The sequence below is a fragment of the Boleophthalmus pectinirostris genome, unplaced genomic scaffold, assembly GCF_026225935.1.
Source record: "Boleophthalmus pectinirostris isolate CB_2022bp ecotype Guang Dong unplaced genomic scaffold, ASM2622593v1 HiC_scaffold_15, whole genome shotgun sequence".
Lineage (NCBI taxonomy): Eukaryota > Metazoa > Chordata > Actinopteri > Gobiiformes > Gobiidae > Boleophthalmus > Boleophthalmus pectinirostris.
Genome location: NW_026571070.1, coordinates 28131584 through 28157985, shown reverse-complemented (window position 1 = coordinate 28157985; position 26402 = coordinate 28131584). Strand labels below are relative to the sequence as shown.

The window sequence follows — 26402 nt, the reverse complement described above, 5'->3', positions numbered from 1 at the left end:
TGTTTTTTTTTCATTATGGATGTTTTTCTAGCACTGAATAACACAGAAAAGCACTTGTCTTTATTGTGAGCGGGATTGCATCTCCACAAACCTGATTCTTCTCTGGACTGGAAAGAAGGCTTCTTCTTGCTTGTTTCTTTGTCTATAATGTTACGCAGTATGGTATAAAACATCCCTATCTCTATAGAGAATGATCTGAAGTATGTTTTTAACTTTCTATCCCCATGAAATCATGCAGGTGACGAACCACCCCCAGAAATATTATCTCACCAAAGTTATGGCCATTCCTGTTCAGGGCTGGGACAAGATCTCGTGCCACAATCACACAGGATAAGATTAACACATGATTGTGCACACGTGGAAACTGATCTCGTGAAATTTGTTTTCCATGTGTTTACATTTGGCGTGGGTTAAGCTCTCGTGAGTTACATCTCTTGAGAAGGCTTAGTTCAAACCATAATATAAATACAAATTTTGAGGCCAAAATTGAAAACATGATTGCACAAGTTATTTATTTTGAAAATCTAAATCTCTTCTTGTCTTGTTCTTGTGGTCCCAATCTCATGTCTTGTTTTATCTTGTGGGAATTCTTGTCCCACTCCAACTATTCAGACATTAAATTCTTTCTTATGTATAATAGTGTTGTGATACTAACATTTCAAACACGATTTTGATACCAAGGAATAGACTCGATACTCAATACCAATTGCGATACTGCAATGATAATAAAAAGCAGTCTTTACACTCTTGTATTTTCTTTGATATTACCATATGGCCTTATATCTGTGTAATCTTTCAGTCAGCCAGGTTCCATAGTGGTCCATGAGCATATACTAGTCTATACGGTCTTATACTTTTACTGATACAACTCAAGATCATTTAAAGGTAGGCTAGCAAATGTCCTGTCAATGTGACTTGTAGTATTAATACCTGCTCAAAAAAGTATCTAGTTTTGATACTAGTTTTAGTATCGATTAGTACCTGATTTTCGAGACTTTTGAAAACCCCAGTGTATAATCAGCAGCTTATAACATTATTTGATTGTATTATTGATAAAAAAGTAGCCTTAAACACTTTTATTTTATCAAATTTTATTGTAAATCATATCAATACAGTAAACAACATTCTAAAGCATAGACCCAGAGCAGAGGTGTAGATGGAGCCTGTCTGCGGAGGAGCATGTCTGAGCTCTGAGATCATGAGAGCGCTCACAGAGGTGGCATAATGAAATGTGGCAGTCCCAGCCCAGGCCCAAGCTTCATCTGGTCCACATTAACTGTTCACAAGGCCCCAACCCCAGCCCGGTCCCCTCTCTCCGCGCCCGTGCTCACTTATGACAGTCTGTCGGGGGCTTTTTGTGCTGCAGCCCAAAGCGTTTACCGGCTCCTCTCTGTCCCCCGTCAGAGCCAGTCCCCGAACCCTCTACGGAGCTGCAGGGTTAGCCGCTAGCCAACAACAATAAACTCGCAATGCTGAGCTGACAACAAAAGACAATGGAGGAAGAGTCACCACATTAACATTCTTGCCTGTGTTGAGTTAAAATGACTTGAATTAAGAAAATGTTATATTGATTTGAGTATCAAGTAAAATCTTCTTACCTAGATATTAGTTTTTGCAGTGTTTAGAGAAGCTGATATGTACTGCTCCATGTAGCCTTGCCTAGTAGGGCTCAAAATACTCAAATTTATTTAGGCAATATATTGTGATGAACTAGCAATACGTGGTTGCGAAATATGAATTACGATTATCTTTTTATTTTGGTAAGTTTAGTCCAAGTTTGCATTGATTTGGTTCTTTGAGTGGTCTGACTGGTTTGGGGGCAGAGGTTTTAATTTGGTTGTTTAGCACACTCGGAGATCCCTGTGCATGTAAACATAGTGATTGTTTGCCTTTCCTCAAAACCCAAATGACGATTGTGAGTGGCAGCTGAAATTCTACTCAAGTATCACTGATCAGCTGGTTTCCTTTGCGGAGAAAGTTCATTTTGAAAGGAGATTAACCAATAAGAAGACTCCAAGTGACATGCTTTAGGCTTCATCCTCCCCTCGTCATCCTCTTCTTTAGAAATGATTCAAGTGTCCAATAAAGGACAAGGCAATTACCATCATCTGTATAATGAAGGCAAAGCAGCTCTTGGTCCTGCTCTGTGTTTGTGGGGGAATTACAACTAATGAGCTTGGTCAAAGTTTCATTTTAATTGCCCTTTCATTAGAACCCATTTGTAATCACGTCTTAATGACTCCAGCCCTTCCTTTAAACCAATATTTCCACTCTGTAAAAGTTAGATCATTATACAGCAATGTGACAATCTTTTCCTGTGCTTGATCTCTGCATGAGAAAGCACTCTTAAAAACACTTCAGTTCCACTTTTTGATGTGGGACAACTGAAATATTTCTTGAACAGATTGTAAGAAAAAGTCATGATCTAGTGTATGGGTATGTAACTTTTAATAACTGAATCCAGTATTGATGACTTATCTTTACAAATAGTGTCCACACTTAAGGTTGTGCAATTAAACTGATTTTAGTCAAATCCAGATCCAGTATTTAAATTGGTCAGTAATATCATCTACAGCCAATCTTCTGTCAGTAAAACCATAGTTTGGTAGCTTTGCCAGCAAGACACATTCTCGCGACTTTTGTGAGTTCATAAACTCTCAAGAATCCATCTTGTTCAACTCTAGCTGAAGCATGAGATGGGTTTTCCACCACCAGTGGAAACTGACCAATCACAGGGCAGCACTGTGGTTTGGGCGGAAGCCAGTGCGGAACAAACCAAAACAAACATGGCAACGCCGACAGACGTACTTGAGCCTATTTTAGTGAAAATACTATTTCATTTGTGAAAAGGGTGCAGAGGAAAGATACACTGAAAGACATATTTATAATTTTTTTAATAAGAAGGAAAAAATTATAATTTAAAAGAAATTTAAATAAAAATTTTACTAACTGCCCAATCTTATTCACTCTTTTCATGCAACAAATAGTCTGAAAGAACAGACTTTTTCATAGGAACGCAGTTTGTTGGAAGTTTTGTGTTTGTGCTGCCTGTGTTTTGTTGTGTATTAAGTGGACCAGAATGCCCTCGGATCTCCACCAGCGCAGGGGCAATTTGGTGTGGGAGTAAACAGCAGCAGTCCCAACAGGAAACCCGGGAGATGGATTACTGGATGGAGTCTGCCCTGTGTTCTGCTCTGTACTCCTGTACACATTCTCTGGGGTGACACTGGGACTGTTTGCCTTGCTAATGGAGAGCAGCGGCGGCTATGGAGAGGTGGCAGGCACTGTTTAGATAGGGCTATGGTAAAGTAAACTCCCGAGCAGGATTTAAATAAACCTCGGCGGACGGCAGCAAAGTTATGGCCCGGCGTTTAGGGGGAGGTGGGAGGGGGAGAGAGTGATGATACCACAAGGAGAGGAACGGTAGTCGGGGGTGTCAGGTGGTGGGTTTGTTGTTTCGGGTGCTTTTGTGAATTTGCAATAAGCAACAGACCGGGGTTGAATTTGAATGTGAGGTTGAGTATACAGCCTGAATTGTTTGCGGTAAAACAAAATTTAAAAACATACAAGGGATATCTTCTTGTAAATGGTACCAAATCTATTTCTCAGCATCAAAGTTTGAGCATCTCAGAACAGCGGTGCCAGAGTACAGATTTTAAACAGGAGTGAATGTAATAGAACACAAATGCATGCATGTTTTTAGTAAGGGGACCGTATTAAATCATAGAAAGCTGAATTGAGTTGACATCATATAACCTTTAAACAGATTGGATTCTTCTGTGCCTCATCGTGGGTGGACATTTTAAACTCTACCGTACACCATGCCGCACTTTGACTATCTGAAATTTGTCTTTAACCAACCACAACTTTTACCATGCCAAAACCAGGACTTCCAGAGACATTTTTTTCTTTCATGTAGCGGTTGGGCTGTTGAAAAGTGCAATGTAGGCTGCTGGCTGTGCTGAATGAGAAGCTCCATAGACGTATAAACAAAGGGGGTTCTGGATAATTCAATAGAAGACGTGGGAAGGGAGGTGAGCTGCCACGGCGAATAGGTGGAGCCTTTGTAATAATTCTGTAATCTCTATAGTCTACCTCTCCAAAAACACATAAGTTTAGAAGAAAGCAAGTAGCAAGGGATTAAAGAGCGAGATTAAAGCACTGGAATAGTGTTTACTCCCACAGAGCACGTGCAAAAGCAAAAAGGAAAAAAAAGTTCATTTTCAACAGACAACAGAGCAGATAGTAAACAAAGCAGATTCTGGAAGAGTATACAACATCTCAATATCCCAGTTTTCCACAGCAGATGTGCAGCCAGTCGGGTCAAAATGAGTTGTGTAGGTGAGTGTCAATGTGAGTGTAAAAAAAAACAAACAAAACACATTAGAATGTAATTTTTAACATTATAAAAGTAGTTTCTTAATGGTCCTGCATCATGTTGTAATGCTGTTACCTCCTCAAAAACACACCCGGAGTTGTGTTTTGTTTCTTTCACACATGTTTGAGTAATCCTTTATTATTAGTCTGTCTACATCTTCGTTCCACCTTGTGATGTCATGTAATGGTAGTTTTCAAGTTAACAGCTACCTTTTATCTTTAGTTCAGTAGACATAGGTAATTCCAAGGCTGAAATCATCCCAATGATTATAGTGAAGCTATCTGGAGTATAAAAACACGGTGCAGCACTTCCTGTATGACCACATGACATCATAAGGCGAACGTTTTCCGTTTAAGAGAAGAGCTCAGTCTAAATAGGCAGGATCAGTGTTAAACATGTGTGAATGAAACAAAACACAACTCCAGGTATGTTTGTGACAAGGAAACATTATTACATAGACCAGAAAATAGTGTAATATGGGCTAGAGCTGGGCAATATGGAGCAAAAAATATATATCTCGATATATTTTGCTATATCTCGATATATGATATATATCTCGATATCTGTACAGGAAAAATAAACCCCTAAAACTGAAAACTGCAAAAACAAATATGCCAAAGTGCATAGAGGTCGGCAGTTCATGTAGGAACAAAGTGCTTCTGCCACATTTAACATTACAAAAAATCCCTAATTACATAAATAATAATTTAACTGTAAAATAAAGGAAATAATACAAGTTGCCTTCTTTTCATTCATAAATAAAACAACTCAGCTCATGCTCATCTTTGCATTAACTCTGTTAACCGTATGATAACCATGAGCTCCTTTAGCAGAGGAAGCTCGGGAGGTTCCTTATTTTAACAGACCCATGTTCCTCACCAGCAGTAAGGAGCTGTGAGGTTTCCCACAATCCCCTGCAGATCAGACCGAACATTTCCAAACACTATTGTACAAGTTACACTGCAGCAGATTATCCATTAAAATCTTCTACATAAATAAACTTTACATTACTAAACTTTACAACATATAAACCATAACGACTCTAGAGCCACATCAGCTCGTTTGACATTATAATATGTTTAATGCAGTTTTGTTTCGTGCACATGTGTTTACGTTTTTCAGAAGCTTAAACCTGCATGGCAAATTTGCATAAACAGCAGCTCCTTGTGCAGCTGATGCGCTTCAGCTTCTTCTGGACTAAAGGACACGACTCAGTGGAATATGAGTGTTCTCTCTGTGACAGAGGATGTGCTGCTGATGGTCCTGTCTGTAAATGGTGGAAAAGTTTTGTGGTGCTAGAAGCTTTTCACTGGCGCCAACTTTCGGGATTCACGCGGTAGTGAGGAGTGAGACACAAGCGAGCAAAATTAGGGAGGCGGGGACAAGCACAGAGAAGGCAAACAAGCGAAACGGCGAAATCAGAATTAAATATAAGCATTATATCGATATGTACGATATGTCAGAATCCATATCAAGCTTAAAATATATCTATCTTTATTTAAAATATCAAGATGTTGCCCACCCCCTAATATGGGTCCTTGAAATATTAATATGTGGTCTATTATTATGTACTTTTTTGTGTGAATACTTGCTCAATTGGTATACATGTATTGATAGGTGAAGCTTTTGAATTGAAAGTTTTAACTCTGGGGTAATTGTGAATACATTTTTACCATCAGGTCTTCGCTAACTTGTGATTCACATAACATGAATAACTATGAATCCACATGTGAATAAATCTGTCTATGGAAGCAATGTTAATAATTGGGTTTACTTACATGATTTATACTACCTATTCCCACCCCCTTGTCAATGCCGTAATGAGGAGAACATGCAAATTCCAGATACAAAGCCCTAAATGATCCGGTCAGGGATTTGAACCTCAGAGCTTCTTGCTTTGAGACAATATTGCTGACCAGTTTAATCAATTTTGCCTCTGGTTCCGTCTCAGACTTGGTCACTGAACTTGAAAATTAAAAATGAGGGACTCTGCAGTGGATTGTGAAGTCATGAGAAAAAGTCTGAGCAAACTATTGGCTAATTAGGTGACTCTGAAGTTGCATATAAAGTTACACATAAAAATCAAATATTTTTAGAACGTTTGAATTCATACTGTGTACTTTTAAATTCTACACGGCTATTTCTCACTTGTGGAGACAGTGTAAACAGCTGTGCTACAGTTTCTGCTGGGAGTTGTCTTAGATTTTCAAGTGCACTTACATTACATCACCTCACCTGGATATCTTGGCTTGAATATAGAGGCTTTTTAACTTATCCAGATCATTAAAAGAAGAGAAATAACTTGGTAATGTCTACTTTGAGAGGATGTTTTTCGTCTAGTGTTATTGAATAATTACAGACAAGTTTACGCTTCAAAATTTACTACATGGACCTAAAAGGGCTTCTGTACTGTATCACTTAAAGGTGCAACTTTTCTCCATGGAAAAGTTTTTGCTTCTGGAATGTTTCAGAGTATGGTATTGGGCCTTTCTGTCTCCATGGAGACCAAACCAGAAGTTGTAGGTCAGATCAGTAGAGAAGCAACCCCACTAATGGTCAGGATACCTGTTTTTCTAAGTATTTTGAGCTATAAAACCATCTGTAACTGCTTAAATGTGAGGTAGAACTGTTTAATGTCATACTTGCCACATTTACATGAGAGCTTTAATTCCAAATAAAAATTATTTAATTCTGCATACAAATTAAATAGACCATGTAAACACTTGTTTCCTAATGAAAATTATTATTCAGAATTTAACTTAATTCTAAAGTAATTGGGTGGTTTATTCTGATTTTAAAGCGGAATTAATTTATTTCTCAATCATGTAAACGTTTATTTCTCTTAAAAATAATTCTGGTCATTAAGCACATGCTCATTGGGTCGCCCTTCTGACGCGATCCGGACGATCCGGCTCCACCACTCCTGGTTTCGGACTTTCATCCATGTCTCTTTGGATTTGTGAGCAGGATGCGGGAGTGGGCTGAGGTAGAGCAGCCATTGACTCAGTTTGTCTTCTTCCTCCCTTCTCCAACACTCTTCCTTGTCTTCCTCAGCAGATGTGACAGACGTAAAGCGTGAGGAAAAGTCTGTGTCAGTGGCGTAACGTCAAACCGAGATGACAAAAAAACAGTTGCAGCTGAAGTGTGTTTTTTCTTCCGGTAGATGCAAATACGTCCCAACATCCAGACGCTGAGCGGAATTAAATAAAGACGATTTAAAGTTTTCAATGTAAACCTCAATTCGGAATTATTATTTCCATGTAAACTTGAAGGAGAATATTTTAATTCCAAACTATTTAATTCAGAACAGTTAAAAAACATCATGTAAACGTGTCCACTGTGGAACATTCCAGCTAGAGCAGTGGTGTATGTATACAAACAAGCAGGTGATGGATTGTGTCTTTTCGGCAGATAATCTATCTTGAATCATCTTTAATGTTATTTTTCAGTATATATAGATGTAAAATAAAAATAAGACTTAGCAAACCAGCAAACTTGTATAGCTAGAATTGCCACAGACCATATAAACCAATTATAACTCCTCTGGCAGCAATAATGAAGTTTCAAGTGGGAAAATTTCCTAATAGTCAAATTTTACGACTCGTGCAGTTAACTTCATCAGACTCTACTTGCTCACAGTACGTGTACCTTGCACGCTCCGGCCCAGATGAGTGAATCACGAGTTACTGTTAGCAGGGCAGCTCTACTTAGCATGAACGGCACTTGTGGAGCAGCGGGGTTGCCAGATCTGCCCCCTTTTACTCCCTCTCGCACCTCTGCAGCAGCTGTTTACCGGCACAAACACACAGCGCTGGCAGCCCGGAGAGCCGTGGAGGTATGCATATGTCGACATGCGCATCGCCCCGGGGTGGTGATACTCGGCTTGGCAAAAGTCCCGCCGTAACAAGCCGTAAAGTAACATGTGTTGGGCAATAACGTGATCGTGCAGTCTGCGGAGTTCGATTAATTAGACCACGAGATTGTTTATTTAAAAGGTTATGGCGCAGAGTTGTAAAATAAAGTCACACATATGCGTTTTAATGGCGTCTTGGTGCTGCCAGAATTTTAGTACTTAGTATAGATAAAAGGGCCAAACGTTTACTCATGGACTTTCTCATTATTAGTAACCACTTTCAAATGTACTTAGTAAAGTTTAAGTTAAAACTAGAATTTGACAAAAAAAAAAAAAAAAAAAGCATGATTGCCACATTTTCTTATCCAACTACTGCCAGTCAAGAATGGAGGCATCGCAAATACAAAAATGTTTTACTTCAATCAAGTACATAAATGTAAAAATAAATAAATATAAATTGAAATGTATCAGTGAAAATATTATAATATCCTCAAAATGCACTTCAGTAAAGTCACACAGTGTTTGCACTACAGCACTTTCCACCAGTGGTTACTGCAGGAGGCCGCACTGAGAAAAGTCTTGTATTACTTGTTGCGGCTTGTCTAACAATGGGCGCACAGCTGCAGCACTAAATTCCATATTTACGATTACACCGAGTAGAGCCGTCAAGGTTAGAGGAGGAGTATAAACATGGGAATCCAGCAGAACATGCACAATTTCAGGGATAAAAATAAACTGGGATTTGGAAGCCGATATTATGCGAATTCATTTTCCATACATCATTGTACAATCCATTGGCTAAGCTCTCAATGCTCCGTTTAGATGCTCTTCCTGTTTTCTTAATTTTGTTGAAGTTCAGCCTCAAGATGTTTAGATAAAAATATTAAGGGCTCTTTTAAGTGGGTCACTAAAAGTCAAATCTTTTTAGCTGCAGCTAGCCAGTAATGTTCCCAATATAGAGCTTCATCGTATGAGGGGTAAAAAAGAATATTTAATGTTTAATAATCATTCTGACAAGCTTTGTCGAGATCAAAGCTTTAAAGGTCCTATATTACACAAAATAGATTCTTCTGAGCTTTAAGCCATGTTATAATATTGTTAACGCATCAAAAACAGACCTGGAGATATGTTTTGTTTCATTCACACATGTTTGAGTAATCCTTTATCATTAGTCTGTATACATCTTCAAAGCTCAAACTGCACTGTTCCACCTTGTGATGTCATCAAGTAGGGCTGTAACGATATCTAAATCTCTTAGTACGATATTATCACGACATGCATCTTACGGTACAGTATTTATTCAGATATTTTGGAAAGGCTAATATAATAAAAAGTAGATAGGAAACTTTTTTTGCTTTTAAAATACCTTGTGGTGTGAATTATTACCATCATACTCCCAAGATTTCAAGTAAAAAAGATATTTCTTCATGTTGTTTGCACTGAAATAAATCATGGGATATGTAGATCCCAATGTTTATTAGCTGTATTAGTTGTTTATTATTATTGCTTCTATAAAACAATGCATTTAAACAAAGGAACTTGTAATTTGATATATTTTGACAATCTACGATATTATTGTGAGACTTTTGGTGAAACGATATCATGATATTTCAGTTATTTTGGTAGTTTTCAAGAGCAACAGCTACCTGTTGCCTTTAATCATCATCCAAATGTGTGGAGTTTAAAAACACAGTGGAGCACTTCTTGTAACAGCTAATGATCGTTTGAGAGAATGTTTTTGAAGAAACAATATTAAAACAGATCAGAAAATTGCGTGATATAGATGCTTTAAACTAAACCAAGACTAGAGCAACATTAACTAAACAACTGCCTAAATAATCAAAAATTGTAAATCTTTATTATGTAGAAGACCATGGATATTGTAGTATTGTTTTTACCTGGTGTATGCAGCACTTTGGAAACTCTAACTTGTCTTTTTCACTCTTCATGAACTCCTTTGAATGGGGAAAGGTCCTCACAGAATCCTTCAAATAACGAAAGAATCATTTGCTTGAAACCTTTTTACATGCCCTCTCCCGGAAAGAACTGCCAACTGAAGTAGTTCTTTGGACATCTTTAAAAGTTGGCTGGCAAAATCATAACATCTCTCTCCTTTCATAAGCAGGATATCCATTTGGAGTTCACCGATTAATCAACCAAAAGCAGAACCCGAGCCAGTGTCTAAGTGCCAAAGTTTACTCCTTTAATAAACTATTAATCTTACCTCATAAGCCTGATGTTGTTCAAAAACCCAAAGTAAACTCTCACTAACATGTTTCTCTAACCTTTTTCTTCCTCTTGCAGCCGCTCCACAGTTCTTCCCCACCTTCCACCCGCCCGTGCCCATCGACGACAGACACGCCCAGGGCCGGTACATCTACGAGCCTTCCCCCGTGCCCCCGCTCCACGTGTAAGTCTATCGCCAGCACCAAAACGCACACGGTTCAGATCACAGACCAATATCACCACATCACTCGCCCTTTACCTGAAATCCATCCTTCTGTCGAATGGTTCCATACGCAGGTTTCTACAGTGGTCTAGTAGTCTTTTTCAAGTCTCTTTTTTGATTCGTGGTACTGTTTTTGGTTGAAAAAATCTGCGGTTTAGCAAAAAATTGTATTAAATAAACTGTTCACTAGTATGCTGGTTGAAAATCAAGGGTCTAGTATGTTGGAGATCATTGTTCGAAGGGTTTGTGAATGGAATTTGTAGCCATATAAAAAGTGTTGTATAATTTTGTGAGGTAGCGAATGAGCTTCAGACTTGACTTGAACTGTTTTTATCATGCTTTGTTTCCCTCCTCACCACTCCAACTCAAACAGGTCATGGCCATAATAGGTAAGTCTTTGCAGTTGTTTCCAAATGTCTTCGTCAATTCTCAAAGCAAACTACATCTCAAAATGAGCCTTTTTGTAACTTATGATGCCTTTATACAGTTTTTATCTGGTCTTTATATTATACAAAATATGTGCATTCAATTGTGAGCTGTGCCGCCTTTCCACAGATCTGACCTGTATCTTGGCCTGATGGTTACACTTGTTTGTCTCTGTAGAGATTGATAAGCTTTAAGGCCATACTGTGGAGCAATGACATGTACATGGACATATTGTGGTGGATCTCCCCCCGAAACAATATATAGTTCTTCTTGATTTATAATAATGGTTAAATTAAAATTCACTTTGCATTTACCCAAGCATGTGCTTTACAGAAACATGTTACTTACCGTTATGATGTTCATGAAATACTCGCTCAGAACACTGGACAAGAAAATACACAATGAACTTCCTTTGGAAAACAATGAAAGCAAAGCCACAAGCTGGCAAACTTTTTTCCAAAGACAAAGTTAGGACTTTCAACCTCTTTGACGTGCAACCAAAACAAACCTCACAAAGTCTTTTATACACAAGCCCCCTTTTCTCTAAAACCGTAAAAGGAATAAATGCACCAACCCAGCCCGCTCCTTTCTCACAAAATACTTTTATTGTTTAGTTCACAAATCAGACGTGCTATCAATTTCTCTTATTTGCCATCTCATTATAAAGAAAAATAACAAAAATAATGGATTGTTTTGTTCTTAGAAATAGAGCCAGAACACGTGAATTCCCCTTGATTAGGCTAGGAACTAAGGCTCACATCCCCCTCCTGAAGGGCAGCGGATCAAAGGGCACGGCCTTGTACGCGACTTACACGATCCAGACGACGGAGCCACGCAAACCAACATGTGTCAGAGCCATGGAAATGAGAGAGGGGCAGAAGAGAGGAGAGGAGAGGGAGGGGGAGGAAAGGAGGGGAGCCGGAGCAGCCCCATCAGAGCTGTGATCAAGCCCTGTCAGGGGGGAGCTACTCCTGACATCCCTGACACACCAACTGTACTCCAGCTCCGCACCTCGTCTATTCACGCAGCCACCGGGAGCAATCACACTACAGCCGCTTAAGTTTACAGCGTCCCCAGTCCGAGGAGTGCATCTGCTAGCTTAATGGAGATGTATAAAAGCAGTCTTGCAGAGGTGATGACTAGACTAATTATAAAAGTAAGGTTAAGGTATTCACAGTTTTGGACATAAGGATTCCTTCCCGATTTCAAGGATTCCGCATAGCAACAGTTCTCCATTATTACAGCAATAAAATGGATTCAAATCAAAATATTATATCTTCTGACTGGAGATCCTCACACAATCCTTTATATCAGGAATGCATCATTTACCTGAAACCCATGAATACGTTATTTTTACAACCCCGCTGGGGCAACCTGTCAGGAGCAGCAGGCGCCTCATTGCAGTGCCCAGGGAGCCATCTCTAGATCTTGAGCAAGGTGAGGACTACCTTAGCTGCAGGGCAACCTATTGAGCATGTTTTGGGTTGATGGAGGAAACAGAAGTGCCCGGAGGAAACCCACCCAGACACGGGGAGAACTTGCAAACTCTGCATAGAACAGTCAAAGCCTTCTATCCTTAAATCCTGTTTGCCCTCAAGTCATGTGGTCAACAAAGACTTTTAATACAATATACATCCTTAAATTCTAGGTGATACGTTTGTCTAATGAAAATCAGATACTTATCAATACTAAAACCTGGACTGATACTGAAGAAATCTTGTAAACATGACAAAATTTTACCTTTCTTGAATAGTTTTAGTGTAGTCTGAACTTTATCAACACCAGTATAGAACCACATGGTGACTTAAAGAAAGCACTATTCGTTTATGCATGTGTTTCTTTTTTCTTTATCATTGTGGTCTTAAAATTGGTATAAAGTATCAAACAATTTCCCTAGTATCGAAATCACGTTTGAAATTTTAATATTGTGACACTACTAGGAGGCTGTCTCAAACGGTAAATCTCGCTAAAAGACGAGAATCCATATCGCCCAAGGGAACAAACCCGTCACATATTCTCACCTTGAGGAACATACCTACGTACATACAAATCTTTCACTGCCCTTCTAATGAAACTTTGGTCCGTGAAGGCGAAACTCACTGTAAAACAACCGCAAGTGTCAGTTCTGGCTTCTACGATAGGTCCCAAACCCTTACCTTCCTCTAACTAAACATAGCAGTCACATTCATTTCAGCTATCTCCTTAAAATGCACGAGGCGCTAAAGAACTCAACCATGACACCACTGAAATATGACTGTGGGTGTAGCGCGCACGCAGAACAACTCTTATTAGCGCTCCCGTGTTAGCCTCGCCGGTGCCCTGGTCAGCGCGCAAACTTCAAAGGCCCGTCTCTCCCTTTCCTCACGGACCCCTCGCTCCCTCCGCTGTTAATCACTCCCCCTCCCTCGTCTCCCTCCCCTCTCACGCCATTTGTATTCCTCACATCCGAAGTGCGTCGCGAAGAGGAGATGCTTCATAGTCCGGGCGGCGCTTGTTTCCTTCTCCACGCGAGACACGGAGGAAGCGATCAGCGCGCGACAAATTGGATGGGGCAGCTACTTGGGCCGTATTACATTTGATATTCTTCATCATTATCAACACCCACTTTTTTTTTTTTTTTTTTTTTACCCCGCTCCTCTGCAGGCGTATCTCTCCCTTGCTGATGTGCCACTAAGCGTAATGAATTTTTTATGTCCCCGCCACCCCACCTCTCAACCCCGCGCTAAAGAATAAGGGGGAGGAAGTGTGAAAAAAACGGAGGTGATTGATGTCGCGTGTCACCGCAAACAAAATGGCAAATATAATTTAGCATTTAGCTTATGCAGAGATGGGGGGAACACAGGCTTGAACAAACAGCGCAGGCTTGTTATCCGTCAGGAGCGCTTTGGTATGATCAGGAGCACAGGTGGGAGAAGGGGGGGTGTACACGGGGGCTTTCCGCAGTCACTCCGCCCGGACACGAGTTATCTGCATGCTCGGCTTGGCTGTCAGCGCGGACATGGATGCTGCTCCGCCGTGCTACTTATGGCCTATTTATCCAAGCCATTAAGCATAGAGCTGTTTAATGCGACACTCCACGTCCAGGGAGACTATTTGTCATTATTACAAGACAGCTGTTTAGGAGTGCCCAGTGTTTAATGTGGAATTCATGTACTACAATGATACAGCAGGAGGGAATATGACTTGAGTATATTGAATTTCATATCAAATGACAAAATTGGTAAATATAATCTTGTGGGTTGCTACTAACGTTCCATAACATGTATTCAGCCTATAGGAAAAAGCAAGACAGTTTAAAACAGCTGAACAGGCGTAGATAGAAAACATTTACAGTTGACTTACAATGAGCAAATGTGATATCACGGACGCTTTATCGCAGTGTTTCCCAAACTTTTTTTCTGGGGACCCATATTTTGAAAAACTTTTGTATTTCACAAACCTTCACGACACAAGTCAATAGACATTATTCGTAAATCTCAAAATAAACTTGGATTTGACCATTATTGAACATTAATGAGGATATTTTATTGCTGACTGAGTGATCGTGTCTCTTGGAACAATTAGTATTACTCAAGTCTTTGTCATTGAACCAGCAATAAAAGGATCTATAAGTCGCCTATTTGGACATTAAATGTAGCCCATTTCTTTTTCTTTTCAACATTCAACTGAACCAGCAATATTGGAACAAAATAGCCAATAAAATCATTACAGAAAGATTAGAAATGATACAGAACATGTCTTAACATTTCAACTTTTCTAATGAGATAGGTGGGCCTGTGTGTGTTTTTATAATCAGCCTGTTTCTGTGCTTTCTCTTCATTTTGATGAACACAGAAAATCCCAATTCACACATATATTTAGTAGTGAAAGGACTAGGCATAGAAATATTGGCTCTACTGAGGACAGGATATTCTGATGAAATTCTTATTCAGAATGACAATAAGGTCACAGATCTATGTATATAACTATATTGCAGACCTACATGCAGATCGTGATAAGGTGACCCCCAAAAAAATCTCTTGCGACCCAGTCTTTTGGAAACAATGCTTTATCATATGTGATTAGTTTGTGAAAAGATCCCAATTAAAACTTCATAGATCTTTTTTTTCATCTCAGTTATTTGCAGTAAACCTATGCAACAGATGACTTGAATGAAAATGTAAAATTTCTGTTTTTTAAGGTGCTCTATGGTGTCTATAACTTTTGTGATGGTGGAGGGTGTGCTACCTGCTTGTTTCCATGGCGCTTTGCCTGGAAGGTTCCACAGTATGGCATTTAACATTATCTTTCATGATAGATAGAAATTCAGATTTAATTGCAGGTGGTTTTATTACTAGATACCTTAGAAAACAATGTATTCTTACTGTGATCAGGGTGCCCGCTCCACAGACTTGACCTGTAACTTCGTCTGATGGCATCACCTGCTTGTCTCCTTGGAGATAGATGTGTTTAATGCTGTACTTTGGAACATTTTAGGCAAAGTAATAACTTAATAAAAATATTTATTGCTCCTTATTTACTTATAAAACTACCTTGAGCACTTGAACTTTCTTCGGTAAAAAACAAACGTGACTCTTTGCACTGTGCTTACGTGTATTAGTATAATCATTAAATAAAATTAGCCAAGTACACATCTTAAGCTCTCATTCAGTGCAGCAACATTTTCAGGGCTTTTCTTGTTACGTGACTTCTGCGCTCACTTCGTTTTGAGCCACGGCTTTAATATTCCCTGATTAAAAAAGCAGTGCCGAATTCCTGCGCGCTGCGTTCATCACTTACGGTCCAACCACCTGATGGCAAATTGCGCTTAATTACACTTCCAGCTCGGCGCAACTCCTCGCCAAACTTTTTACAACCCCGCAACCCCGCGCCAAAAACCCAACTATGGATTTCCAAGGCTTTCCTGCTAATGCTACCGCGCTAATAGCCGGCCAACGCATCACCGTACAGCCAGTGCCGCCGGGGAAATGGAAGACAGGAGGCTGCTTATGGAGAAATATTGAATTGTTTTAGGACAAGTTCTCCTCGGTGCGCAGAATTAATCGTTATTAGCCCTCTCAAAGATATGCCTAAGTACACAGGGACTATTATTGCGGTACTTCCCCATGCAGCCTCTCATTACTGCCTGTAATTACAGTTGGGTAGGCCCCGCGGCGGTTCCATCAATCCAGCCAGCTTTCCCCCTCCGAGTTACCCACACAGCACCTCGGACGCAACTGAACCAGCACCGCGAAGGCACAACCACCATTCACACCAGGCAAATGAACGCAATCATATCCTATTACAGCGCAGGACCTAATTGAAACATGTTTATTTATGACTTGCGTTTTTGTTTTTTTTTTACGCAGAGAAGCAGGCGTTAGCGGCAAAACTAACAGGCTCAGGCGTTATGAGGTGGAGGAATTAAATTAAAAGCTCATAAAATGAAATATGCTCCATATTAGCTGTTTGACACTTAATTTGCCTTCAAATGAGCGGAGGAAATCACAAATTAACTGTCCTTTGTTGTTTTTTTTTGGTTCGGTTTCGCGTCCTCGCCAAAGCGCAATTACAGATGTTGGATAATCGTTTAGTTTATGAATTCTTGAGGGGAAGGCACCAGGGTGTCATTCAATATTAACGCCTTAAGGTGGGGGCGGGTGTCCTTACGATGGGTGCTCTGGAATTCTCACTCAGATCTCAAACAATGGGGTTTTTAATGAAAGAATTGTACTGCTTCAGGGTCAGGTGCGAACTGGCAGAGTGGTTAGTTCTTTTGTGTTTCTATTGTTCGTGCATGTACAGTGTAGGTGAGTTGGGTATATTTAAAGTGAATTTTGAAGTCGGTTATTGCTCAGATAAGGTCCAACTTATATCTGTCTATCTATATTGTGTACAGTTTTTAGTTTAGAGACATTTAGGAAAGTCATTTGCCTAACTTTTAAAGGGTGGATTTGAATGTACCATGCCAAAGCAAATGCAAAAGTTTCCCTTATTAATACTGTAACAAATTCAAAATGTTCAAATGACTAAAATGTTCCTTCTTTGACATTTTTAAAGAATATTTTACAGGCTTCTTTGCAGGTTGCGTTGAGAAGGAAGCTGAATAAGCTACTTCTAAGATAACTTTGGGCCAAGCACTGACATATATTTGACTCAGTCTGTGTTCACTGGCTGTTCATTTCATTTATTTTATTTTGAAACGTGTGCCATTACTCACTTAGATTCATAAATATTTGAATTTCATTTCATCCAGTTCCTCCATATAGCAACATGTTAGAAAAAGCTTAAAGACTCTACTCAATTTTTCCCATTTATTTGAGCAAAATGTGTCTCAACTGGATAGAATGGAATAGAAAAATGCGTTTGCTGTGTCCGTCCAGCCCTACCTCACAGCAGCCGTTGGCCTCGGAGTAGCAGACACTTCCTGGCTAAACAAACACATGGATGGTCGAGGAGCGGCTCTCAGCTGGAGCTCTGTCCCCTCTGCCTCGGCCTTTGTGTGGGACGGGCTTAATGGGGGAAGAGGAGCGAGCACTTCTTTCACTGGCACTTTATTGCTGGAGCATGGAACAGCGCTAAACAAACAGGCCTCTCATGCGACTCAGTGGAGGATCTCTCTCGGTCACCCGGAGACCAGACAGAACAAACACAAGTATTCAGCACAAGTCAATTATCGGCTTCACACTTCAGTCTGAGGGCCCGGGACACTGCGCTGTCAATAGGAACTGTAGAGCTACAAATATTACTATAGGATAAGGAAATAGCTATGTAATTTATTGTAATAGTGTAGCAATTGGTTGAAGGTGTACTGTGTCACTTTTCTGGCAGGAGTCCGCCACATTTTTGTTTTTATAGAGATGTTATGGCTCTGCCTGGGCTGTCTCACAGTATGACATTAAACTTGTCTTCCATTTTCAAGTTTTTATTGCTACAAATACCTTGAAATACATGCAGTCGTACTCTGAGCTGGTTCAGCTTTCTATGGATCAGCACAGTAACTTTGGCCCATGCGTTTATCTCCATGGAGACAGACACATTTAATGCCATACTTTGGAACATTTAAGGCAAAGCAATAAACTTCATTCTCCATGGAGACCAGAAAAGTCTAATTTAGATGACTGCAAATCTCTCTCTATGTTTATTTGCGTACACTACAACTAGATAGTTTTAAAAAATGTTCAGAACCAATTAAAAACCTTCTGCTGACATAATAAACTTGGATCAAAATTTTGTTAATCTGTAGAAATGTAAGCAGCAAAATAAACTCTTGTGAGCTTTGTACCATGTTACGATGCTCAAAAGCAGACCCAGAATTGTGTTTTGTTTCATTCACACATGTTTGAATAACCCTCCGAACCTCAAAATGCTCTGTTTGACCTTGTGGTGTCATGTAGTGGTAGTTTTCAGGTTAACAGCTACATTTCACGTTTAGTTCAGTAGAGAAAGGCAGTTCCAGACCTGATATCGTTGAGATGGTTTGGGCGTGTACAGTATCTGAGGTTAGAAAACGGCTTAGAGAATGACAAGAGTAGATTTATATATGTAGTGGAGACAGTTGAGAGAAGGGGATGACAGATACAGACAAATGAGTAAGACGATGTGTACTTTATGGTTGATGGATTTGTTAAAATATCCGCCTGCGGGCGGACCTACCCACTGGTGGTGGTGTTGAGGCCAGGACGGAGAGGGTGAAGAGGCATATGGTTTTGCTGCTTGGGCGGAGATGGGATGGAGGAGGATGGATACAGCAGAAATACTGACAGTCTATTTATATGAATGGCTTGAGAGGCAATTGGCTGAAGGAGAACAGTAGCAAGTAGTGACGACTAACACTTATAAGCCTGTTATGTAACGTTTCTCCATGGAGATGTCATTGTTTTGCCTGAAATGTTCCAAAGTATGGCATTAACCTGACGCCCCCAAGCTGAGTTCAACATCAGAGCTATGGAGCGGTAACTAGGCCTGTCACATAACTAATTTTGATATATTACTGAAGTAAATATAGACGATAAGCAATAATACTGAAACTAATTTATGCTACTGACACAAAAACCGAAGAGAAGATTGAAACCAGAAAAACTATTCTAAATGTACTCAGTGTTTCCCGCAGAAAATTGGCTAGTCAAAGTGAGAACAGGGGCACGACGGCCGTTTTCGTAGTATTCACATGGTTTGGAGGGACGTAGTCAAGGAGGAGAAATTGTTGACAGGCAGCCTCCTAAAGCACTGTGAGAAACACTGGTACTATATTATAAAAAAAAACTGAGCTGTGATAAATAAACAACACAGTGAAACACTTTAGTACTTAATTTGCAGCTGTTATGAGTCCTTTATTCAATCTTTTACACCTTATATCTTATAGAACCAAAAAATAACCAAAAGTTTCCCGGTATTGCAAAGAAAATGTATTGTTCCAGCTGTCATATATTCAACGATAAGTCGATATTGTAAGTATCGTGACAGTTTTAGTGGTAACCCTGCTAACTGTATGAATGTAGGCTACACAGTAAGTTTTTCAAGGTATTTGTGAGCGATAAAAAACATTTATATTTCTTAGGGATGTAACGGTATCCAAATCTGTCAGTACAATATTATCATGATATGCATCTCATGGTATGATATTTTATTGCGATATTTTGGAGAGGCTGATATAATTGTAGATGGGATACTTTTTTTGCTTTTAAAATACCTTGACAAGATTTTCGTGTGAATTATTTCTGTCATAATCCCAAGAATTCAAGTAAAAAGCATATTTCTTCATGTTGTCTGCACTGAAATGAATCATGGGATATGTAGTTCCCGCTGTTTATAAGCTGTTGCTACTGTAAACCCATGCATTTAAGCAAAGGAACTTGTGATTCGATATATTGTCACAGCCCACGATATCATTGTGAGACTTTTGATGATACAATATCACGCTATTTCGGTTATTGTTACATCCCTAGTATTATTAACTGTGCAAGATAGTCATGTTTAATGCCATATTGTGGAACATTATAGTCAATACACTAGTGTCACAGTGAAACTAAGGAATAGACTCCATTCTTAATACCGATTCTAATACCACGTTGATAATAAAAAAACACTTTCTTGAGGCAATAGAATGTGATTTCAACATTAAATCGTAGTACTTTTTTTTCTATTCCCATGTGGTCTTATATCTGTGTAATCCCTCAGGTAAATTCCACAATCGTCTATGGGCGTATACTAGTTTAATATCGATACCTGCTCAAATGAGTATCTAGTTTCGAGCGTATCGAAACTACGCAATAACATCTCCACCGAGAGCAGCAATTGGCCAACCCTCCCCCAGAGAAGTTGCTCTGTGCCTCTTTAACAGGAGCTAGGAAATACAGTCGTCCCGGTTGAACTATTTTGTGATTCCAATCTAGGTCATGCAAAAAGTGGGATTCCAGAGTGGTGAATGAAATGGGTGGAGGTGGCACAGGTGGGGGCCCTGGGTGAAAGCGAAGGTATTTCATTCAGCCCTGTTTGTTCAGCTGCAGCGTCCTGACTGCAGGGGATTCTAGTGGGACCGCAGTGATCACAACTCTGTCATCACAACCAGAACTGCAGCGAAAAGAAAGTTCACAGCCTCCACACTGCTAATGGACTCCAGTTTACACCATGAATCAAGATGTTTTTCCACGACCGCAAAATCCGTCATTCCGAATTTCGCTTTCCGCAGAGTTTTCACAGAATATTTTCCGCTCTCGGTCCATATTTTTCCGTATTTACATAGTGTTGTCAGGGCGCCCGATCTTGGCATGGAGGAGCGGCGAGTTGGTTAGCATAAACACCGACTCTTATCGCGGCTCCTTCCGAAATGGGATGAGGATTCGGTGCGGAGAAAGACGAAATGCAAAACAATACGGACAAAAGAGGAGAGAGGAGGTTTTTACGGCACGGCTCTGAAGTATTGCAAATGGAGTAATATAGGTTTGTAAATAATTTAGCATCATTAAACAACTGAATGAATGAACCCAACTTTGTGAGTAGAAAGATGGTTAAGATTTGCGAAACATTCTGACTGAATAATTCAAATTATGTTGAATGTTCGGTAAGCATGCAGGTAACTCTACAATAACTATACTGTTAATAAAGCATGAAGAAAGACTTAATTTGAGAATGATTCAGTCTTAGTAGCTTCTTAGGGTATTAATTACTTTGCAATCCTGAATAATTCTTAATTAACAATTGCTTTATTGCATAAGATGTAGTTATTTTTAAACTGTTAACAGAATGCAATAAATGACACGGCATCCATCATACTCCTTTAATCTTACCCTATATGATTCTCAGAGAAAACATTATCTTTTATATTATTAATTGCTGTTTATTTTTAAAAATTCAACCAAAAATTATTGCCTTTTTTATAGTATACTGTTAGATTAACACACTGGAAGTTGTAACAAGAGAAATTACTTGGTTTTTGATTCATCTTTATTTCAAACATGCAGACACTTCTATTACATAGTCGTGCATCTTTCCATATATAAAAATCTGTGTATATATAAAAAGACAATAAAATGTACATATCTCGTAAGGGAGTAGGAAGAAGTAAAACTTAAGGTTAATAACGCTAGACTCAACGATATAAACTATGCTATTGCGATCCAAACCCGTAGAACAGGCAAAAAATGACATCGGAGGGTCTACTTGTATACGGTCGGGTTGTATGGACATACATACAGCATACATACCTAACATACTGAACAATTATAATAATTCAGAACAATTGTTAAACTCAAATAACATAGGCCATTTGCTCCCTATTTCAATATCGTCTAGACTGGAACAGAATGTAAAACAGAGCCATAAATAACAATAAGAATTAATGATTGGCCCCTAATCACATCTGATAATCTCTGTCCAAATATGGCCGCTGTCAGCGAGGAGCCGCGAGCCGAGACGTGGGCCACTTCTTCATCCTCCTCCTCTTCCTCCTCCTCCTCTTCTGCCACTGTCCCGAAGCCAGTGACTCCCTTTAGGTCACCCCCGTACACCCCGCACCCTCCCCTCTTTAATACTTCCTCTATGGAGCGAGTCGGGAAGGAGAAGAGAGGGGAGGGGGGCAGGCGGTCACGCAGTCCCCCGCTTCATGATTAATGGTGTTTATTCTTGACAGAGGGCTCCTTTATTTATCTGCATTGCCGTTTCACAGATACTATCAGTCACCTGAATGAAAAATATTCAGTCATACCAATTTTGCAGTATAATTGAGTAGAGTCACTTTTCCTTTCAGTTTTGTCTCCTCCCCCCTCCCCACTCGCGCACTGGCTCCCCCCTCCCGTTCCCTATCTGCCAGCCTTATCATCGCCACAGTAATTTTCGCGCCGCGTTGTTTGATATGGAGAGGCTTGGCTTTAGCCGCATTTGACATAAAGCCTCTTCAATTTTCACTGGGAGAGAGAAAGAAGAGAGGAAAAAAGGAGAAGAAAGTTGCGCACCACTCTGCAAATGCGCGCGGAAAGTCTGAGGCAATTTCAGGATTTAGAGAGAAAAGGAGATAAATGCCTAAGCAGAATTGAAGTCGATCTATTTATTGTAATACACCGCTTTCTGAGACCTTTTTTCTGTGTATTTCCACAAGGCACCTGCATGCGTTGTGACTGATGGATCCAGCAGGCCCCAAAAGAGAAAGTGAGAAGGCTTTTTCACACTTCGGATTTTTTGACGAGGCCCGTAAAGGTTTTAAGGTTATGTCATTACCCGTGGGGATCTGCCAAGACATGCCATTAAACTCATGCACTTAGTTTTATAGAGGCGGGAGGTAAATTGAAAAATGGATAATATCGCTAAGACTGCAACAATTAATTGACTAATTGTGACTACTCGACTATAAAAAAAAAAAAATAAATAAATAAACATGCGAAAACCCCTTTTTAAAAACTAAGACAGTGAATTATTAATTAAAAAACCTGAAAATAATTAACAATTTCTCATAATCTTCAGTAATAGACTTCACTAGTAAATATTCTCTATTCAGAAGTCTTCAATCAACAGATTTTGATGTTTTTTAGTCAAAAATTTGTTCTGAAAATCTAAATTTCCAAATCAAAATAATCGTTTTGTCATAATAATAATTTGAGTACAGTCGACTAATCAGTAAAATAATCTCACACTAGTCGACTTCTGAAATAATTGTTAGTTACAGCCCTAAATATCGCATTTGTTCTTTTCGATATGCAAAATTTGATTCGATTTGAATTCGAGTAAATCTCTTCTGATTAAAATCGATTTTTAAAAAGGTTGCAAAAATATTGAATTGAAAAACATTAAAGAAACTTGTAATGTCCTCTTCCAAACAATCTCATACGATCATATTTCTGCACTTTTGTAGTTAAATCCACGTTTTTTGCAGTACTTCAGTTTCAACTAACACATTTGCAAGCACATTTTAGCTCAATCTTGATGGACTGCCATAATATTGACTGAATTCTGGCCAAAAAATATGGAGATAAGCATTTTTGTCATTATCGCCCACCCCTAGCTTTTCCTCATATAGCGTTACTAGTACAACGATTTTCACTAGCTTTGATTTCTAGCATGTCTTAAAGGCTAACAGTAATCTCAAAGGGGGAAATAATTTTAAATCCGCCGCACAAGTGATTCCTTACATAACATTTATACACTGCAAATAATCTGATTACCCCTTACGCAGTCCTAGCGTTTAATTTTAAGGTCTATTAAAACGTGTTTGTAAAAAAATGTCAAAGAGGGCATTAAACAGTAATGAAAGCGGGTAGATTTGCACGTGTAATATATTGTACACGAGTCATGTTTGAGATCTCAATTGGGAGCTCCCCCATAGAGTACAATGGAGGTGCAGGTCTGAGCGGCAGAGATAACAGATATAAGCAGGTGCCAACACACTCACGTTCAAATAGGCCCTGCTGGATCCGTGCCTTTCTGTTTGACTTTGTACTGTAAAAGTAGTGATATACACGATTACAAAAATGGAATTGAAAATAATATTACATAAAACTGTCAAACGCGCCCTTACACCAAGAATTTAAATTTGCTGCTTTCAATTTACACAAAAAAAACCCCACCCCATTCATTTTGTGCTCTCAAATAAAAGTTTATACTGAAAACTAAATAATGTGCTGCCCAAAAATTCTATATTCTGTTCAAAAAAGTAAGCAAACTTATGTCAAGGATAAAAATATATATTACACAAAATTTACTCTTGTGAGGTCAAGTTTTCAAGTTAACAGCTACTTTTTACCTTTTTTAGGCAGAGATTGGCAATTCCAAGGCTGAAATTATCCAAATGATTCTAGTGAAGGTGTATGGAGTTTAAAAACACAGTGGATCACTTCCTGTCTTACCACATGAAATCACAAGGTGGAACAGAGTGTTTTCAGTTTGAGAAAAGGACACGGGATAAAAATGCAGGGTTTGTGAGTTAAACATGTGTGAATGAGCGGAAACAACGTTATAACAGGGATTCAAAAATAGCGTAATATGGGCCCTTTAAAGACACATTTTACAGAAAATTGTGTAGTTTTTTTTTAGACACCTTTAAAAACTATCCTTACTTTGTCTTTGCATTTTAACTTGCAGTGTAGAAATGATCATTTGAATGTTGAACGCAGCATTGAAATTGAAAAAGAACTTATTATTAACTTAATATCTCGTCCAACCCATTTCTTGTCGTACATGGGTTTACTATTATAGGACCACCGTACCCACACCACACTGCGTTACCCTACAGCTCTCACTTATAATTACAACATTGAGGATCATTTCACTTTGCCTGACTTTGGTGGTAATTCGATGGGTGTGGCGCTCTGTCACTTTTCTGATCCACGCTGTGTCCTAATTATCTCTGAGGCAGGCCCTAGTCTCGCTGGTGGCTTTCACTTTGCAGATAGGAGCTCGCTATTGCTCTATTTTACATCCTACTCTACGCTCCACATTGCTTTTACCAACTGGAGGCGAACTGACGGTCCTCTGCCTTTCTTCACCAACACAAGTTAACTTCAAATCCCCTGGCACTGCAAATGACCCTGTGTTTGAAAGAGGAAATACTTTGGACCTTACCTAATGCTTTAAGATGGATTGTTTAAAAGGTGTACTGTGTAACTTTTCTGGGATGACTCCATAGTAGAGCTGTACTTCTTAAGTCTCTGAGCCAACCAGTCATTTTATTTAGATTACAAAGATTTACATGGAACAACAGCAGAGGAATGAGTTAGCTGAAGATTTGGGAGTGAATCATGAGCTAAATCAGCCTTTTTTTAAATATAAATGCAGCCTGTCCTAATATTTCTCTGTATAAATAGCTGTTTTGGCATGAACTCCTGTGCAGGTGTAGTCTTATGGGTGCAGTTTAGGTGAGATACATATAAGATACGTAATACTTTTGAGAGCTTTTACCATAACTTCTTTTTAGTCAACTAATCGATAGACTGGAAAGCTCTTTAGTCGACCAACAATTTCTTTAGTTGACTGCAGCCCTACTCCATAGATATCTTCAAATTTTTCTGATAAAACAAAGACATACTGTATTTTTTGGATTATAAGTCACTCCGGAGTATAAGTCGCACCTGCCAAAAAATGCATAATGAAGAAGAAAAAAACATATATAAGTCACACTGGACTATAAGTCTCTCTTTTTGGGGAAAATGTATTTTATTAAATCAGAGACCAGGAACCAACATTTCATCTTGAAAGGCAAGTTCTAGTAATAACACTGCAATAACAACAATATAACAATCTTCTGGCCTTTTTGAATCTTGACAGGATGGTTTTGGTTGTCATGGAAGTCACTTAAATTTAAAATTTTCAGTGGTACAGAAGTAATGGTGCAATTCACTGACATGATACCAGACAGGGCAGCAGCTTTTTCTGCAGGAGACATGCACAGTAGAGCCAAGTGACACTGGTACAGGAGTAATGGTAGTAGCAGGTACTGGCACACAAGCCTAGAGCCTCTCACAGCTGTCAATGTATTTAAGTTGCACTGGAGTTGCAGGACCACCCAAACCATGAAAAAAGTGCGACTTATAGTCCGAAAAATATGGTTCACAATACACAATTTTAAGATTATACTCTATGAGATAATTTTACCTTTTTGACATATTTCGGCTTCTAGCTGCAAGCCATCTTCAGAACTGTCCCCTGTTGGCTTTTCTGTGCTATACTGTTGCCTATAATGTTCCAAAGTATGACATTAACTTACAGCTCTGCACTGGACAAGCAGATGGCACCACCGGCTCAAATCTGGGTAGACGCAAGCCCACTCAGAAGTTTTTCAAGGGGGTTTTTGAGCAAGAGAAAACTGCATTTAATATATGCTAGATTCC

The 26402-nt window shown here is 39.3% G+C and overlaps 1 protein-coding gene across 1 annotated transcript in view; it reads left to right on the top strand.

The window, feature by feature from the left end:
• Positions 1–26402, top strand: part of gli3 (GLI family zinc finger 3) — a 146340-nt gene that overhangs the window by 51457 nt on the left and 68481 nt on the right. The window contains exon 4 of the mRNA XM_020930739.2: positions 10536–10641. Within this exon, the coding sequence (XP_020786398.2) occupies positions 10536–10641 (106 nt within the window). The remainder of the gene's footprint in view (positions 1–10535; positions 10642–26402) is intronic.